The 14,272-nt window shown below is 36.4% G+C and overlaps 1 protein-coding gene across 2 annotated transcripts in view; it reads right to left on the reverse strand.

The window, feature by feature from the left end:
- The window catches only part of AFF4 (ALF transcription elongation factor 4), a 67,221-nt gene that overhangs the window by 15,457 nt on the left and 37,492 nt on the right, over positions 1 to 14,272 (reverse strand). For both annotated transcript variants that reach the window (XM_081034910.1, XM_081034911.1), the window contains 6 exons: positions 8,380 to 8,416; positions 6,759 to 6,807; positions 4,595 to 4,649; positions 4,098 to 4,135; positions 3,538 to 3,700; positions 1,777 to 2,694 (listed from right to left, as the gene is read on the reverse strand). In XM_081034910.1, the coding sequence (XP_080891036.1) occupies positions 1,777 to 2,694; positions 3,538 to 3,700; positions 4,098 to 4,135; positions 4,595 to 4,649; positions 6,759 to 6,807; positions 8,380 to 8,416 (1,260 nt within the window). The remainder of the gene's footprint in view (positions 1 to 1,776; positions 2,695 to 3,537; positions 3,701 to 4,097; positions 4,136 to 4,594; positions 4,650 to 6,758; positions 6,808 to 8,379; positions 8,417 to 14,272) is intronic.

The following is a 14,272-nucleotide window of genomic DNA, read 5'->3' on the forward strand; positions in this document are numbered from 1 at the left end:
ACATGTGAAAACACGAGAAAAAGGAATCTACATCCTTCATTACCCTTGGCTGGGTCTCCTCTCGGTACCACCTGCTTTATCTTTAGGAACTTTATCTTAGGAACCCGACAATTTTACCAAAGCCACGAATCTCAAAACTCAAGTTTCCTGGTGGTGTATACATTTCATAAAATCAAAATTTGACTTATAAGTATTGATATAAAAAACTTGGGAGAAATATATGCCAGAGAGATATGAGGTAGGAGAGGAGATATGGGGCACTCTTTTTTAGAGGAAAGAGACTTTTTATTACAAGTTATATTATTGTAAAATTTTAAACGAGTAAAAAGGACTTTGTATAGTATAAAAATTTGAAAATCTTATCAAAGAACACGTAATACTTGTTAAGCACAAGTTAAGAACAAAAGGACCATTTTTTTTATTCCATAAGAAACCCTTAGTTTCCTAAACAGCAGTGCCTATCATATACAAGCTCTATTTCATGCAATTCTATGAATGACATCCCATAACCACGTCCAGCAATGAGGCTGTGGGCTATAGGGGCCAGCAGCCCTAAACAGCTTACGAGTCGACTAAAGTATCCCTATAGTACGATAACGGAAACTCGTTATCAATAGCACTGAAGTAGTAAGCTTCAGTTTTCTAGAAATTCAAATTTTAAAATATATTCAACATCTGAAGATACAAAAGGCAAAAAAGAGACAGGTATTGTTCTAGTTTGTCCAAATATACATCATTTGCACATAAAGACTGTGGTTTTAAGAAAAAGAGAGAGGAAAAACCTCTCTTCCACTTCATTTTAGAAAAATGTTGTATTCTTCCTATTCTCCTATGTGAAATTCTCAATGTCCACTGGGAGTGGGGTTCTGTTCCGAGACCACCTGGTACAGCCATTCTGGTACCTATCTGTTTACCTGCTCATGCTTTCAGTCTTTTATAATCATATTCACATATATGTATTGGGAAATTACACTATCCTTCAAAATAGATTAAAATTTACTTTCCTCTAAAAACCTCACTACAGCTGAAAAAAAATCAAGCTGTTCTTTTCAAAGAATCTCCATTTAAATATGTAAGTTATTCAGCTCTTTTCATTATATCTATTATCCTCCAACATTGACATCTGTGAATTTTCACATTTCTTGGGCCTAAAAAAGCTGACCTTAGATATATATACCAAGTTTCGTCTCTAAATCCAAATTATCTTGGAAGTATTTAGGGGTGAGAGCTGGCTATGTGCCAGCAGATGTTTTTAAGTTCTGAACTTGCGGATATGGGTGTTCAAAAAGGGAAAAAAGTGGGGAGCAGATATGTACCGTGGATTCGTAAAACTCTTAAGGGCGTATCAAAATTAGTGAGTCAATTATTGTTTAGCTGGAATTAGTGATTTAAAAGGTGTGATTGGTCTGGGTATGAGAGAAGCGTTAGGGATAGTGACAACCTGGAGAGTACGTATCCCAACTAAAGACATTTCAACCCCAAATTTGAAGAATGCTGTCTGTGAAGGCTAGTTTGCAATCTCTGCTTCACTTTAAGCTCTCTACCGGCCAGCACACACTCTGAACAGAAGCACTGGCTCATTTCTGACTCGATTAGAAACTATCCTGCTTTACTGGCAGGATAATAGGCAGAAAACCAAGGGACCTTAGGAGAATGTTTTGTCTGTAGCCTCAGCAAGGTCTTGGGCTTACCCTCTATTTTCCCTCATAGCTATGACTCAGCTAGTTATTTTTTGGCTGAGATGTCCACTGCATTTCAACAAAACCCTTTACAAACCTTATGTTTCCTCTTGCCTTTGTTGGAAACTTTTTCTGAGGCTTGTTTCTGAGCCTCTCTTGTGTGCTTTTCTGGCACATTTTTCTTTTCCCCCTTGGGCGGCTCTGTTTCTTTGTAAGGCTTTCCTGGTATTCTAGTCAAGAGATTCAGGTCAATCTTCACAATAAGTGGATACCTGTCATCAGGCTCACTAAGGGGTGAAAGAAGTTCCTTCTCTTCCATAGGAGAGAACATACGTTGCCGAAAAAAGCTATCTTCTTCCTCCACTGAGGAGGGCTTAACGGGAGTCCTATTACTCTCAGGGTACTTAGGAGTTTGTGAGGAAGGAGGAAGGCTCTCGCTTTCATCCGAATCTGAGGATGAGGTATCTGTTTCTATGATTTCCCTTGATTTCTGGGAAGATTTACTCGTTGACTTGTATTTCTTTTTCTCTGCTGAAGGTCGAGGGGAAGATTTGGACTCTTTTTTTATGTTGGGTTTCCTTGAGCCTTTGGTGGCTGCTTTGTGTCTGCTGGAAGGCATGCTGGTAGCCATGTCTACGGGGGTTTCACTTTCTATCTTCAAGCCTCCGCGGGGCTCTTCAGCGGCTGCCTTCTCAGCCTTTTTGGGTTGTTTTTTGCCTACAGTTCTCCTCTGTGTTGTGCTGTCACTCTGTGCAGGAGACTTCTGCCTCCCACGCCCACTTTCTGATCCCTTTTGGACGGTTTTGGAATCTCGTCCAGGAGTAGTGGAACTAGTTTCTTTAGCTCCACCTGGATCAGTGTAGCTATTCCCAGTGCCCTGTTCTCGGCCTTCCTTTTTATAGCCTTGAGATGATGGGATGTTACTGTCCACAGAAGAAGCTGGTGACACTTTATGTGGGTTCACTTTATTCAACCAATTATCTAGTTGCCATTTGTTTGTAGGTGGTGGTTCGGGCTGAAAGACAGAGAAATAAGTATGCTTTTTTCAATAGTGGAGCTCCCTCCTTTACAGTCTAGTCTCAGGAAAAGAAAAACACAATGCCTAATGCCACAAGCACATCTGGTTTTCATAGTTCTGACTGAACCAAAGCAAAGGGCTGGATATTGACTATTACATCTAATCACTTGAATGAGAAGATCTAATCACTTGAATTAGATCTAATCACTTGAATTTAAATACATGGCCTTTAAATATTAAATATTTCTGTCAGGATTCTACCTTCAAAGGCAAAAATTTAAAAGACCACATTTAATTTCAGACACTAAACAAATGACATAGGTACCAACAGAGATATTTTAATCACATTTTGTCAGCCTACAGTAAAATTATACTCTTTTTACCCACAATCACTACATAATATGAATTACCGTGTTAAGACACAAAAAGAAAGCCCCAACAAAATAAATCCAATTATTTTCATGACCTGAAATATGACCTCAAGTAGTTCCTAATCTAGACCAAATGTTTGTGTGAGGAAACCGAAGTATCTAGGTTTCCTTCAGATACCATGTTTCCCTGAAAATAAGACCTAGCCGCACCATCAGCTCTAATGAGTTCTTTTGGAGCAAAACTTAATATAAAACTTGGTCTTATGTTAATTTTTGCTCCAAAAGACGCATTAGAGCTGATGGTCCAGCTAGGTCTTATTTTCGGGGAAACATGGTAAACAATTCAATTTCTTTTTGTAAGAATATGTAACCTTCTTTCTCCTTCACCTTTTGTATTTTAAGCAGGTCTCAATTGGCCATGGCCAGGGTTCCTGATAGGGCCTGTGGAAGATGCCCACCTCCCTCTCACCTCAGGAGACGCACTCTGAGATGGCTCGTTTGCCTCACTGTCACTGGAACTACTTTCACTCTCTGAGTCAGATCCAGAGCTGCTTTCAGACCCACTGTGGCTGCTAGAGTCATCCCGTGAGTTTTCTGCCCCTTCACTGTTGTGGTGTGAAGGTTCAGAGTTACTAAAAGAGATAAAACATATAAATGATGAAAAGTTGCTTTTCTTTACAATGACAACAGGAAAATATCCAATTCTGACAACCAACTTTATTTAAAATGTTTACTATTGTTAAGCTTTACATACAGTTGTATTAATCCAGAAATTCACTATAAAAGAAATATTTCTGTAAAAAGTTTCCAATATGCTGCTCAGTATTTACCTTTAAAAAAGTAGTATAAAATTCATATATTTTAAAATTCATATACTGTACAATTCAATGATTTTTAGTTAATTTACAGAGTTGTACAACCATCACAATTGATCATATTTACTTTATAAGGTTAATTATTATACCACTACAATGTTATCAGGCTGACCCCACCCCTCCAGAAAAAAATAAAAAGTAAAAGAATGCCTACCTTCCTGGTGTACTCCTTGGCATTGTCTTATCACAATCCTAAAATTAAAGCATGAAAGGAAATCCATGAATGAATAAATAAATAGCACTCTATTTGCTTAATGTGAACAATATCTGAATTCTTAATAGAAAGACTGGCTCCTCTAATGTATGGGTCACTGTTTACTTAATACTTACAACATAATGTTTTAACCTAAATAATAACTAATTGCTAGGATAAGATGAAAAGCTTGGCTAATAGTTCTTGTCAACAATCTCGTGCTTCATGAGTATATTCGGAACCGTGATAAGTATTAAGGAAAAGCCAATTTTTTAAAAGTCAAAAGAAAATGGAGCTTTAAAGACAGAGTGGAAAACTACAACATTCCAGTGTTGGAAAGCAGGAAGGAACTTATTTTAAATAACTGGCTCATACATGTATTATTCCATTACAATTCATATAAAAAACAATGAAAACAAATACTGGATGAGACTGGCGAAATGCAGTAGTAGACACACCTGTTCCCCATCACTGTCTTCACTGCTGCTTAGCTTTAAGTCATCTTTTAACATACTAGAGGGAAAAGGCAGAAAGGATTATTATTTTTGGAACAGTTTATCATGGCATACCAGAGTATTAAATATCTACTAAGAATTCTAGAAATAATCACTGTGGTAGCCAAAGATTCAATTTGAAAAACAGAAAAGAAGCAGTAAGTCTTACTCTGTCTAGTTTGGTTCATATCCAGGGCAAAAATTGAGAAATGAGGAATTTAAAAGTTCAGAAACTCGAACTTTTCCATGAGTAAAATATTCATCTTTCTTTTCTAATTAAACAAAAGCCACCTTTTAGAAACTGTTATACTCAGTTCTGTTATCTCTAATTTTTCTGATTGCATATACACACACTCATTCATTATTAAAACAAATTATCATACTCATATCCAACAGTCCACTAGAGAGAGAGAACTCTAAAAAGAAGGAAGATAAAATGAAAGGATCAGCAATTCTCTTTCACTGTCCCCAATGCTGCATGAAGAGATTTGTACAACTAGGTAACTATGAAAACTAGAACATGAAGTCAAAGTTCTAGTTCATAAATGCCTTGCTATGAAAGATGAGTACCCTCTACAGAAATAACAATAATGGGTAAGAAATTTGGCTATACAACAGAAGTGACCATGGAGTTAAAAATAAACTCTAGGTTCCAAATCTTCCTTGATAAAAATTGAAATAAATAAAAATACTATAAGCTGATATCTAAATTTTGAGGCCATAACATAAAACTTAAAATCTGAATTAACGAACCACAAAATACTCTTTGCCTTTTTACAGGAGAGGAAAAATTAACACAAAGTTTAGTGAGAACTACAAATAGGAAAAGTTTAATTTCCCATTACCAGTAGTTCCATTACTTCTTAAAATTTCATGACAGTCTTCAATCAGTGGGAAGGAACTCTTTCACTCCATTAACTACTTACACTTTCCCCTCAAAGCTTAACATGAGTTTCTAAATCTGACCACAAATTCAGAGTATCACATAAAAGATTACCTTGAAACAAAGTAACCAGATGATTATAGAATTAGAAGTGTTTTAAGGCTGGGCCAATTAAATGGGACAGAAGAAGTATTTTCGTTTGGAGAGGGTCTTAGTGCATCTCTATGACTGATTTCCTGTATGCAAATGTACTTACTCTGAATGCTCTCAGTCCTTATATTTAATAAGGATAGCTCAGTGAACCTGTTTACACATGTGAATGTGTCAAAGCTTGTACCAGATGCTCAAGGTCCTGCCTGCTTTTGTTCCCTCAGCAACCAAGTGACATGCACATGTATGGTTGGCTTGTATCAGTCCTTTGCATATGAATAAATATGGTAAATAGGAATATAATTTGAATTCTTCATCAACGAAGGGAACTTCTTGCATTCATATATTTTCATTCTCATTCTGGTCTCCCTATAGTCATCTGAAGAGGCTGAAGTTATTAGTATAGACTGTGGTTATGGCACAGAGCTAGCACTGTGGCCACAGTTTTTTTTAGAACTTTGTTTTATGCACTAAGATGACTTGTGGTCTCAGGAATTGAGGAGTTCATTTGTTAACCTGGAATGTATTATCATCTATTATTCTATTAAATTTTGATGTATACTCCAGGTTCTACCCATAAAATAAAAGCTGGAAAACTTAAAACAGTACAAACTCTGTTGCTTTAACATTCTATATTTAGTGGTGAAATGGAAGGCTTTCTAAGAAGAATCATGTCTTTTTTTATGTCTTATTTATTAAAAACAAAATTAACACACACACACAAATACAAACACACACACCTCTGAGAGATGAAAAAACCCTGTAATTTCAGAGTAGAGGTACACAAGCTATGGCACACAAACTGAATTCAGACCACCACCTATTTTGTGAAGAAAATTTTACTGGAATGCAGCCATAGTCTATGGTCTATGGCTGCTTTCATGTATGATGGCAGAGCCGAGTAGTTGGGACAGGAACCATATGGCCCCTAAAGCCTAAAATAATTTCACTTTCAGGCCCTTTCCATGAAATTTTGCCTACCCTGGCTTAAAAGATTAAGTACATATTTCTAAGTGTTGTTCTAAATATCCAGACACTACAGGTAGATTTTTAGCAAAAATGACAAACATTAAACTTTTTAAGCAATAAACTTACGATTTAGACTGATGTCCATTTGAAGTTTTAGAAGAAGGATTGTATCTTTCTAGAACAAAAAGAATGCAGAAATCAGTAACTGACATAAGGCTATTTAGATGGTAAAATATCTATTGATATACCCTCAAGGAAATATAAATCAAAGCAATGAGATGTAATTCTTCATTCATCAAATTGTTAACACTTTAAAGTCCAATAATATTAGGTACTGGTGGAAACAGCCACGCTCATATGCTGTTGGTAGAACTATAAACCCATGCAATCATTCTGGAAGATGATCTGGTAATATTATCTTATCAATACTGTTAAGTGCACATATCCACTGACTTAGCAATTATAACAAGGAACAATTTACCTTATAGGTATACCTGGAGGGACACACACACGCGCGCACACACACACATACACACACACACACACACACACGGTTTTTACAGTATGGTTTGTAACCGCAAAATCTGGAAACAAATGTCCATCAAGAGGGGAATAGTTAAATAAATTATGGTACTTTCATGCAACATTAACACAATTTTCATGTAAAAAAGAATAAGCTAGAGCTTTATACTGATACAGAAACAGCTCTAAAATAAATTAAGGGAAAAACACAGGTAATAAAGAGCGGGTGCTGCTTATGACCCCATTTGCCAATAGTTATCTTTGGGGAGAGACTATGAGGGGAGGGGTAGAAGTCAGGATGAGACATTCTTAAAAGACTTTTAAGAAAAAAATGTAAACTTTCTGGTCCACAGCTATTTCCGATATATTCATAATGTCAGGCCCCTGTTCCTGTAACTACAGCTTTAAGGCAAAAGAAATTGATATATATGTAGTTTGTTAACATTAAAAGGGATATTCTTCTAGTTTCATCTTTACGATTACTAAAGACAACAAGCTAAGGATCAAAAAATTCCACGTTTTTGTCTCCCAAAACAGTTTATTACCAGCCTAAATCTACCTTATATAAGAAGTTACTACTGTTGGCAAGGAGGACATTTGTTCTTTTGCCGAGTTATATGGTGAAGCCCAAGCATTTGCTACAGTTCCTGGCCTTACTACTAACTTTCCCACTACCAATTCGCACAGCCATCATGTCTTGGGACCATACCTGAATTCCCTTAGGCTATCTTCCCCTCAAGTTCTTCTGAGAGGCCCAAAGTGGAGGTAAAAGGGGACTGTGTAGCAGACAGCAGACTATCTTCCCAGACCAAAAGGCCCAGGAAGAATAAATAAAAGTAGAAATAGGAAGAGAAGAACCACTGTAAGCTACAATGACCTCTTCTTACCTGGAGTTTTACTATCAAGAATCAAGTAGCTTCATGAAGGAGAAGGAAAGACAGAATGGCTCTTGGCTTTATGAGGTGCCCACCAATCTGAATTCATGAACTTTGAAATATTGGTTCAAATACTTAATAAAAATAGTTAATTTTGATATCCAATGATCTATAATTCTTCATTCTATGAGCATATCAAGATTCAGTTCAACCAACTACTAGTCACCACATAATAAAAATTGAGATAAGACATGCAAAAGAATTATTAAAGCAATACATGACATAACCATGAAAAATGAATGCTCAATAAACAGCTTAATTAGAAAACCAAAAGAAAAAGAAATACTCACTTTGTTCTCCAGGGCCAAAGTTGGACTGTTGAGATTCCTAAGACAAAGGGATATAAAATTATACAGTAACATTCAGTGAAAAAGGTTCATTAGTGAAAAATGCTTCAAATTAAATTACTTAACTCCAGCTAATTCAATGAAAGATTATGTTGAATTCCTAAGAATGCATAAAAGGAAAAACACGAAAAGAATTCAAGTGATCTAATAGTCTACCATTCATTTCTTTTCAGCAGCATCCATGATATCCATATTCTAATTTAGAGCCCTGGAAAAGCAAATTATTTAAAGATTCTTGGTTAGGAAAATGTTAAAAAAATTTTTTTTTTTCTTCAGAAAAAAGTAATACCAAAAACTGTATACTAGGGTGAAATTAGCTATATAACCTATATAGTCTCAAAATATACCACTTTTATGGACTAAAAACCCTTCATGGTATTATTTCATGTGATTTTACTCCCTTCCTCTCTCCCTGCTCCTAATATCTTACAATTAGCAACTTGAAGAGACTGTCATATACTTCTTCATAAGCCCTATACTAGCACAATGCCTGGTTCTCGGGAAGCACCAGTAAAAAGGAAGCCGAAATGTACTGTGAAAAAACGAGTTTCTAAATTCAACTTTCATGATCAGAATAGATGTTTCACATGTGCACATTGTCCATTTTTCTAGGTTAAGTCTGTGGTACACTACGTAGTACTAAAATTACACAAATATCCCTAAATGCCTGCTTAAAAATAAGCATGATCTTCCTTTAATGACAGAATTATCTGTGAAAGAGAAATCCAAACAGTATGAAAGCTAAAATATAGTGTTGCTGTTACAAAATGTTGTAAACCTACATCTATGGTCAACTGATATTCAATAAGGGTGCCAAGACCATCCAACAAGGAAAGAATAGTCTTTGCAACAAATGGTGCTAGGACAACTGAACAGCCAGATGGAAAAGAATGAAGTTGGATACAAAAAAAAAATTAATCAAAATGAATCAAAGACCTAAACGTAAGAGTTAAAACTACAAAACTCTTAGACTAAAACGTAGTGCCAAATCTTAATGACCTTGCTTTTGGCAAAGAATTCTTCCATATGACACAAAACGCACAAGACACAAAAGAAACAAACAGATAAACTAGATTTCAAACAGTTAAATTAGACTTCGTCAAAATTAAGAACTTTTGCAGTTCAAAGGACAGTATCAAGAAAGTGAAAAGACAACCCACAGAATGGGGAGAAAATATTTGCAAATCATATGTCTGATTTGCAAATCATAAGAGACTGACATCTATACTATATAATGAGCTCTTAAAAAGACAACCCAATAAAAAAGGGCAAAGGATTTGCATATATATTTCTCCAAGGAAGATACACAAATGGTCAATAAGCACGTGAAAAGATGTTGTTTGACATAATCTGTCATGCAGGGAATATAAATCAAACCCATCATGATGAAGTAGATAACACTTCACACCCACTAGGACGACAAAAATCACAGACAGGTAAGAAGTGTGGTTAAGGATATGGAGATATTGGAAGCCTAGTGGGAATGTAAAATGGTGCAGCTATCTTCTTTGAAAAACATTCTGGCAGTTTCTCAAATGATTAAACGTAGAGTTACCAACAGGAGTAAGTAAAATGAAAACATGTCCACACCAAAACTTGAACACATATGTTTACAGCAGCATTATTCACAACAGCCAAAGCCTGAAACAATCCACAGATGACGGACGTATAAACAAATCGTGAGATATATCCATACAATGAAATATTATTTGGCCATAAAAAGTAATGAAGTTCTGTGGGGGGAGGGAGATGAAGGTAAGGGGGATCAAATATATGGTGATGGAAGGAGAACTGACTCTGGGTGGTGAACATACAATGGGATTTATTGATGATGTAATACGGAATTGTACACCTGAAATTATGTAATTTCATTAACAATTGTCACCCCAATAAATAAATTAAAAAAAAAAAAAGTAATGAAGTTCTGAAACAGGCCACAACTTGGAAGAACCTTGAAAACATTAGGCTAAATGAAAGAATCCAGGTGCTAAAGACCACATATGTTATGATTCCATTTACATGAAATGTCCAGAAAAGGGAACTCTGTTAAGACAGAGAGTAGATTAGTGGCTGTCAGGGGAACAGAAGAAATGAAGGTAACAGCTAAAGAGCAAGGAATTTCTTTTTGAGGTGATGAAAATGTATTAAAACTGACTATAGTGATAGTTGCACACGTCTATAAATATATTCAAAACCATTTAATTGTATACTTTAAATGGGTGAATCGCATGGTGTGTGAATTATATCTCTATAAGGCTATTTTAAAAACCTATAAATAAGCAGTGGCCAAGAGGTCACTCCTATGAATTGTGGTTAAAACATGAAAAGAATCCTCCATTCCCTTGAATTGCTAATTCACCGGATAAGTGGCCTAAAAGTTAACAGCACAAACTGTCAAGTGATTTCTGACTCCTTTCCCTACTTCTGACAATAGTCAGCTAGCCACCAAGTGCTACTGGATCCTGTCTCCAAAACATCTATTATACTAAGCGCAACACTATCTCCTCTCCATAACACTGCAAAGATTTTAGGTCCTCATCGTTTTTCATCTGCAATAGCCATCTATCTAATGGATCTTCCTGACTCCAGACTCTCTCCTTCACTCAACTACAGCCTCTAGCTAAACTTTCCAAAGCCCAGGTCTTAGTCCGTGTCATCATCACTCTTGTATTTTTCATAGAGCCTCCAATGGCTCTTTGTTTTTCCTATGGATGAAACACAAACTCTTTGGTATGACATTGTCTCATATATCTAAGAACTGGAAAAATACAATGATAAGTAAAAACCAACAATGGGCTTGTCCTCGTGGAGCTTAACGCCTACCTGAATAATGTCAATGACTATCTTTGCAGCTACTCATGAAAATAAAGGTAAAAGGGCAATTGTGGTTAAGTACAACAAAGGACGATTACATATACAGTATTATGTAAGAACTTGTAATTGTCTGTCCCTGTGTGTGTGCATGAGAGAGAATGTGAGTATGAATACGAATACGAATCTGGCCAGGAAGATGAGCAAAGGCTTCCCTGAATAAGTACTGCTCAGGCTGAGATTTTGAAGGGCCTGTAGGAAGTAAACTGGGAAAGGAAGGGAAAGATCAGTGTACCAGGTAGAAAGAACATAAAGGCCAAAAAGGATAGGAGCACAGCTAGTATAAAGGACTTAAAGGCAACCTGTGGGAGGAAAAAGTAAAGAAGGAAAATGGTGAGAAATGGGACTCAAGACCTGAGAAGCTAGATCACATAGCTTGAAGATTTTACAGACCATATTAAAGATCTGTGTGTGCATGCAGTTTACTAAGCAGAAGAATTACACAAGGAGAACTGCATATTGTGAAGATCACCCTTGCTATTCAAGAGACTAGCTATGAGAAAGCTAGACTCGTAATAAAGGTACCTATTGGGAGATGACTGCAGTGGTCCAAGCAGGAGAAGACCACAGCTTCAACAAACTGGTATCCAGCTTTTTTGACCATGCACCCCCCCATCACTAAGAAATGTTTGCATTTGTATCTCCAAAATATGTACAGTTGATCTTTAAACAATACAGGTTTGAACTGCGTGGGTTCATTTAATATGTGGACTGAAAACAATCCTTATAAAAGTGCCAGTGTATATTTTATGCATTATTATTTAACTAATATGCATATAACCAATACTGAAATTTTAAAGGGGTCAGATAAAGTGAAATAAATAATATTTTAGAGTAATTTTAAAATTATATTTATTAATGGCAACACTTTTCTTACACACAAAAAACAGTGCCTCAAAGGTCTGACACTAGAATTGGCTTATTTTGATGTTTGGTTTCATTGGATATTACAAAGACATTGCTACACGAATGGAAAAATAGGTATATTTACTAAATCATGATACCAAATTTCAATCCTGTACCTTATTTATGCAAAGGTTTCTACTAAAATTTAGCTAGTAGAGTTCCGGTGTTCATTGATATAAATCAGTTTTTCAGGAAAATAAATTAAAAGATTACATTTTAATATTTTTAGCAAATAGGACCGAAAGTCACTGAATTTAGAAAATTACGTTTCCAACACTAAAGTTTGCACATATGAAGTCATCATATTTTTTGTCAACAATAAAAAATATATAATGATGACATTATTTTAAAAATGTTTTCCTAGGGGCAGCCGGTTAGCTCAGTTGGTCAGAGCGCCAGCTCTTAACAAGGTTGCTGATTCGATTCCCACATGGGCCAGTGAGCTGCGCCCTCCACAACTAGATTGAAGGCAACAACTTGAGCTGAGCTGCCCCTGAGCTACCGGTGGGTGACCGGAAGGCTCAGTTGGTTAGAACGTGTGCTCGGTTTGACTCCTGCATGGGATGATGGACTGCGCCCCCTGCAACTAGACTGAAAATAGCGACTGGACTTGGAGCTGAGCTGTGCCCTCCACAACCAGATTGAAGGACGACTTGACTTGGAGTTGATGGGCCCTGGAAAAACACACTATTCCCCAATAAAAAATAAGAAGATAAAGGACAACGACTTAGAGCTGATGGGCCCTGGAGATACACTGCCCTCCTGTATTCCCCAATAAAATAAAATAAAAAGTAGCTCTTCAAGTATTTATAACTGAAAAAGAATCTAATATCATACACTGAGACTACCAGAAGCACCTATACTTTCATACATTACAGCCGACTTTGTACGCTGCATGTTTTTTTTTTTAAATTAAATTTATCGGGGTGACAATTGTTAGTAAATTTACATAGATTTCAGGTGTACAATTCTGTATTACATCGTCTATAAATCCCATTGTGTGTTCACCACCCAGAGTCAGTTCTCCTTCCATCACCATATATTTGATCCCCTTTACCCTCATCACCCACCTCCCACCCTCTTACCCTCTGGTAACCACTAAATTATTGTCTGTGTCTATGAGTTTTTGTTTCTCATTTGTTTGTCTTGTTCTTTTTGGTTTATATACCACATATCAGTGAAATCATAGGGTTCTCTGCTTTTTCTGTCTGACTTATTTCACTTAGCATTATACTCTCGAGATCCATCCATGTTGTCACAAATGCTCCTATATCATCTTTCCTTAACGCCGAATAGTATTCCATTGTGTATATGTACCACAACTTCTTTATCCATTCATCTATCGAAGGACATTTTGGTTGTTTCCATGTCTTGGCCATCGTAAACAAAGCTGCAATGAACACTGGCGTACACGTGTCTCTATAGAGAAACGCTTTTATATTTTTGGGGTAGATACCCAGGAGAGCGATTGCTAGGTCATATGGTAATTCTATTCGTAATTTCTTGAGGAACCTCCACACTGCCTTCCATAGCGGCTGCACCAGTCTGCATTCCCACCAACAGTGTATGAGAGTTCCTTTTTCTCCACAGCCTCTCCAACACTTGTTACTATTTGTTTTGTTGATGAAAGCCATTCTGACTGGGGTGAGGTGATATCTCATTGTGGTTTTCATTTGCATTTCTCTGATGATTAGCGATGTTGAGCATTTTTTCATATGTCTATTTGCCATTTGTATATCCTCTTTGGAGAAATGTCTCTTCAGGTCCTCTGTCCATTTTTCAATTGGGTTGTTTGTTTTTTTGTTGTTGAGTTTCATGAGTTCCTTGTATATTTTGGATATTAGCCCCTTATCAGAGGAACTGTTTGCGAAAATCTTCTCCCATTCAGTTGGTTGCCTCATTATTTTGTCAATAGTTTCTTTTGCTGTGCAGAAGCTTTTCAGTTTCATATAATCCCATTTGTTTATTTTAGTTTTTACTTCCATTGCCTTTGGAGTCAAATTCATAAAATGCTCTTTGAACCCAAGGTCCATAAGTTTAGTACCTATGTTTTCTTCAA

The sequence above is a fragment of the Rhinolophus hipposideros genome, assembly GCF_964194185.1.
Source record: "Rhinolophus hipposideros genome assembly, chromosome: 23".
NCBI classification, from domain to species: Eukaryota; Metazoa; Chordata; class Mammalia; order Chiroptera; family Rhinolophidae; genus Rhinolophus; species Rhinolophus hipposideros.